The sequence below is a fragment of the Etheostoma spectabile genome, chromosome 19, assembly GCF_008692095.1.
Source record: "Etheostoma spectabile isolate EspeVRDwgs_2016 chromosome 19, UIUC_Espe_1.0, whole genome shotgun sequence".
NCBI lineage: Eukaryota > Metazoa > Chordata > Actinopteri > Perciformes > Percidae > Etheostoma > Etheostoma spectabile.
In genome coordinates this window covers 12,342,839-12,348,473 of record NC_045751.1, presented here as the reverse complement: position 1 = coordinate 12,348,473, position 5,635 = coordinate 12,342,839, and the positions used below count along the sequence as shown (strand labels likewise).

The 5,635-nt window shown below is 36.0% G+C and overlaps 2 protein-coding genes across 2 annotated transcripts in view; both read left to right on the top strand.

Moving 5' to 3' along the window:
- The window catches only part of kcnj10a (potassium inwardly rectifying channel subfamily J member 10a), a 16,932-nt gene extending 14,296 nt beyond the window's left edge, over window positions 1-2,636 (top strand). Inside the window, exon 7 of the mRNA XM_032544027.1 lies at window positions 178-2,636. Coding sequence (XP_032399918.1) covers window positions 178-587 — 410 coding nt within the window. The 3' untranslated portion in view covers window positions 588-2,636. The remainder of the gene's footprint in view (window positions 1-177) is intronic.
- A 1,150-nt stretch (window positions 2,637-3,786) lies between these two features.
- si:ch1073-220m6.1 (uncharacterized) overlaps window positions 3,787-5,635 on the top strand; it is a 4,120-nt gene continuing 2,271 nt past the window's right edge. The window contains exons 1-2 of the mRNA XM_032544028.1: window positions 3,787-3,923; window positions 4,992-5,300. Coding sequence (XP_032399919.1) covers window positions 3,890-3,923; window positions 4,992-5,300 — 343 coding nt within the window. The 5' untranslated portion in view covers window positions 3,787-3,889. The remainder of the gene's footprint in view (window positions 3,924-4,991; window positions 5,301-5,635) is intronic.

Below are 5,635 nucleotides of genomic sequence, written 5' to 3'. Positions count from 1 at the left end.
CGATGATGCCATCAGGACCACATCATCCGCAAAAAGCAGGCTGTATTAAATCTGAAATGGGATACATAGGACCCTATTCCCGCCTGGAAAGGCAGAAATTAATATAAGTACATTTGGCTTGCTTTGCTTTTTTTTGGTATGTTTGTTGTTTAACCTCCAGTCTCGTCTGTCCTCCAGGTGGTGGTTGGACAGACCCGGAGCTGGCTGACTTTGAGCTGCTGGTGATAATGAGCGCCACGGTGGAGCCGACCTCTGCTACCTGTCAGGTTCGAACATCCTACCTTCCGGACGAGATCCTCTGGGGCTACGAGTTCCCCCCCGTTGTCTCCCTTTCTCCATCAGGGAAATATGTGGCAGATTTTGCCTTCTTCGACAAGGTGGCCAAAACCAAAACCCCGCCGGCCTTCAAGCAGGCCTTGCCACCGAGCCCACCATCACAGGCATCCCGTAACCACGGCAGCAAGGAGGCCGGGGCGGACCCAGAGAAGATGCGACTGGAGGAGAACTACAGGGGGCAACAGAAGGGGCGAGAAAGGAGGCCAATCAGAGACAGCAGCCCACATAGTGTGCGTATTAGTAATGTGTGAGGGAAGAGAGAGACAGGAAGCGGTATCGGAAAGCTGATTTGAAACTGAGATAAGGTTAAGGCAGGAAGAAAAGAAACAAGCTGCTCACATTGTCAGATAAAAACAACTCCCACAAAACAGTCCGCCTACGCATATGAGACAACATGAGACAAAATGAAAACCCCTTGAACCATAAGTCTGAAGATGTCTGGGTCTGCAACCACCTTCAAAGGAAGAAAGTTACAAACCCAGCATGTACAAATGTACAGCACAACACCAAGTCATCCATACTCTCATGTTCATTTTTCTTTTTTTTGGAAAGGACTTGATTTACTGCAACTGGAGGATGCTTTAAACACAGCAAAATCTTCTTATCAAGTCATTTCTGTTGATGATTTAGCACTGGGCATAACTTTGGGTTCAACACTGCTAACATTAGGTTGAGAATTTTTTTTCTGTCAAAGACTTCATTTCTACATTTTGGTGAATTTTACTGCAACAATTGTAATTTTACTGTATGCCTTTCTGCAAAAATTTGTGGTGTAAATGCCTTTATTTATATAAAGGAAATGTTGATTCCAATAGAAATCAACTTATTTCTAGAATAGTCTAGAAATGAGTATCTCTTCCTTGGACCAAGAACAAATAGACCATTTCCCCATTGTAAACATACAGTAAAAATTCTAAATTACACAAGCTAATTTCCTGTTGTGTGTATGTAACTGAATCATAGGGCAGGAAGTTAACAGCTGTTGCTTAGCAATTGAATTCTATTGAAAAGGCCAAACAAAAAAAGTTCAATTCTATTTCTGTTATAAGAAATGAAGAACTCAACTACGGACAAATTGACTTAATTAGATGAATTTTGCAGGGTAGATGAACGTGTGATACGGTTGTTAATCACTGAATCACAGTACTGTTTTCCCTTTTTCTTTTATTTAACAAAATACCTGCAACAGGTGGCAAAAATACTGGAACCATATTATTTTTTTAACGAAGGATTTAAAGGAATGTACTATATTTTATGTACCCATTAGTTTCTAACAACATTGCTACTTGTTGCACCTGGAAATATTGTGTTTTTGATATGAATTTATTTTGTTGTTTATTGGGGTAAATATGTTTAGTAAAATTACTAAAAGCACTTTAACTTGAAAGAAAAGTGGCATTTTTAAGGGGAATAACTGAACTAATTGATACTTAATGCACTGTAATAAATAATTACATTTTGCGGTCATGTTTGGGGTTTATGAATGTGTTTTTATGCTTGAAAATGTTTGAAATGTCATGTGCAGTATGTGTGTGTTAATGTACCTTTGTACAGTGTATGCCGATGTTTTTCATATCATTATGGTCTGACATTTGACGAAAAACTGTGCATTTTCAATATATTGTTGATGCGCATGTTATTTCTGTAAAGTATATGCCCATCTTTTACTCTACATTGAAAGATGCATGAAAATGCAATCTAATTATGGTACTTGTTCAAGGGGACTAGTTGAATTCCTAGGTGACAAAATATGAGACATCTGATTTTATTTTGTATTTTTAGATATTTTTTGGGGCATTTTCAGCCTTTATTATTGACAGGACAGCTGAAGATATGAGGGAGAGAGGGAGGAATGACATGCAGCAAAGAGCCGCAGGTCGGAGTCGAACCGCGGCCCGCTGAGTCGACGAGTAAACCTCTATAGACATCTGATTTTTTTAGTAAAGGTATGAGGGAATCAGAAATGGTTTTACTAAAACAGATATAGATTCCTAGGAACATTTTCTATTTTTAAATCTTTTTTTCCGGCCTACTGAACATTAAATCAGTATAATATGATCGGTTTTAAATGTGTACTCTTGATAGAGATTCAGATGAAATCCTCTTCTGCTAAATATAAGCCCAATGAAAAATACAACTGAAAATAGTTTAATATCAGTGTCTGGTAAGAGATAATGCTTGTTCATACTATAAAGCCTACTGTAAACTGTATATGGTTCACTCACATTTGTCTAAGTTTTTAAGTAAACACTTTTAAGTGGTTGTTTTAATAAATTTGCTGTCTTCATTATTACAAAATGTATATTTGTGTGTGCATGAAAACAAAAATGATTCCTGTTTACATAGCCTCCATAGGCAAGTATTTATTATCAAAGCTAAAGGTCCAAAACATCACTAACATGTTTATTCATCATCAACACATTTTACATGTTGATGGTTTTAATTCCATTAACTTCACTTGATTTTAAATTAAGATTGACCATTTTTCAGAGGAGCAGTACTTCCAGCAGTCAGTTAATGAATTTATAATATATATATAATCGATTATTATATATATATATATATATATATATATATATATATATATATATATATTATATTATATAATATATGCTATATTGAAGATATTGTCTCCCAGGATTAATACTAGCCTATGAAGGAAAGATTTATGTTGGCAAGTGAAATGTAACCATAGAAATTAATCATGCAAACTTTACAACAATAATTAACTATAAATGTATAGCAAATGTAAATACAATACTCAAACAATTAATACTATAGTTCTAAAGAATATCAGAGTATAGTTCAGGCTAACCCATTTTAGTTAGCCTGAAATATTCTCTGATATTCTTAGTTTAAAACCCAACCAAACCTACAGGTAATATGCTTACATCGACACACACAAACACACACACACACACACAACACACACACACACACACACCACACACACACACACACCACACACAACACACACACACACACACACACACACAGAAGTAATCAATAAAATTTTAGGAAGAAAACAAAAAATCTCAGAAGAGGACTGAAGAAAAGTCTTCAAACTGTTATGTTCAAATCCAGCTGTGCTGATCATTTAACCATGACACCAGACATCTGACAAGTGATGCATGGAAGAGTTTTAGTTTCATCAACATTCATCAACATCATAGATAGTATATTTTCTGATGACGGTAGGATTGTATGCTCAGTTTTTAAAATAAGAAAGGATAACATTATGCAAACAAAATCAGATTTACCCAATATCTTGTTTCTCAAATAAGGGATGGTGGATAAACAGCACCATTCATTTTACAGTGTAGTTTGGGTTAGGCCATGAGGGTTGCATTCAATAAATTAAACAAATTATGTTTAAGTTTTCTTTCATGCATCCCTTTTTTTTTTTTTTTTTTTTTTTTTTTTTTATACAGGTGACAGCTGCACTGTGTACCACTTCCCGCCCTTTGAAGACTATCTGTCAAAACTGTGTTTCCTGTTTAACAATTTTACATGCGCTTAACGTACATTGCCAACTATTTTAAGCAGATTGAAAATGCTTCTTCTTCTGAGTTGTTGGATTATTGCAGGTAAGAGGAATACAAATGTCATTGCAATTGTCATGTATATGTCCTAAACAGTTAAACTATTTTACAAGGTTTTATTAAGAAACAGGTTGTAACCCTATATTTAATGCAGTGAAGTCCTTCGACATCATCATGCATGATTCATATAACTTTTCATAAAGTAATGGGCTGTAATGTAAGTCAAGGCAGCTTTATTTGTATGTCAGATTTCAGAACAAGGCAATTGAACATAAAACATTAAAGAGCAGTTAAAAACTATATAAAACTGTAATAGAATGAGACAGGTGTGAAATACGTAAATAAAAGTTACTGTGCAAGATTTGAAAAAAAAACAATTATTTAAACAAAGGCTGCATCAAAGAAAAAAGTCTTGAACCTTGATTGGAAAAAAAACAGAGTTGCAGCGGACCTGCAGTTTGCTTCTAGATAGGTGGAATATAAAATAACTAAATGCTGTTTCTGCCTGTGCAGTTCTGACTCTGGGGACAGACAGCAGACAAGTCCCAGATGACCTGAGAGGTCTGGGCGGTTCATAGTGTAGCAGCAGATCAGAAATTTTATATAAACTATTCAGTGCTTTATAAACCAACAGAAATATGTTAAACTCTAATCTTTGAGGGACAGGATGTCAGAGTAAAGACTTAAGACGTGCAGTGATGTGATCCACTTATTTGATCTTAGTGAGGACTCTGAGACATAAGTCCTTAACTCAGGTGATAGCATTCCGACTTTGTAATTGTCTTAATGTGGCTGTTGAAATTAAGGTCTGTGTCCATGACTACACCAACATTTCTGGCTTTGTCTCTTGCTTTTAACATTGCCAATAAAAGCTGAGCGCTGACTTTCAATAGTTTTTCTTTGGCTCCCAAAACAACCACCTCAGTTTTGTCTTCATTTAAAATTAAGAAAGTTCTGACACGTCCAGTGCAGTGTTTCTATTAGACCATAGTCACCGGGAGTTAAGTTCATGTAAATGTGCATGTCTGCAGCATAACTATTGTTGTTTATTTTGTTGTTTTATATAATCTGTATAATCTCTAATGTATTTACATATTCTGTATTTCATGTCAGGGATAACAGCAGAGGACCCACCAATGAGGCACTACGGGTTGAAAAATGGCTCCTTATGTTTAAAAACTGGACGATCGCCACCATTTCAAGACGTCAAGTGGAGTTTTAATAATAAAATTGTAATTGTTCGTAACAAAAACATTACACCTAATCACAAAGGCAAAGTGGATTATAATTCAAGTGACCACTCCTTGTGTATCAACAAACTCACTGAGACAGACAGTGGCAACTATAAGATGTCATATATCATCACAGGCAAAGATTCTGATGTTGAAGAATCAGAGGAAATCCACAGCCTAATTGTTGAAGGTAAGTTCTAATACTACTTTGTCTTTAGCCGGTGTGTGTGTCTTCTTAGTCTGCAGATTTCTTCATCCAAGATTAGTATGGGAGTCTTAACAATGCATATGTTTTTTATGATACATGTATAAACTACCCCTTTAAATATACTTCTTTTCTGAAATGGTTTCTTGTGTTCCCTTGTGAGTGTCTGTATGTTCTGTTTCCTGTTTTATTTTGGTAGTCTGGTTTCCTGTGCTGTCTTGTCTCTAGTTTTATTACCTGCCTTGTGTCTCCCTCCTCTGTGATTGTCGTCCCCGCCCTGATGTGATTCCCCTGGTGTATCATCTGTTCCTCGTTTGCTC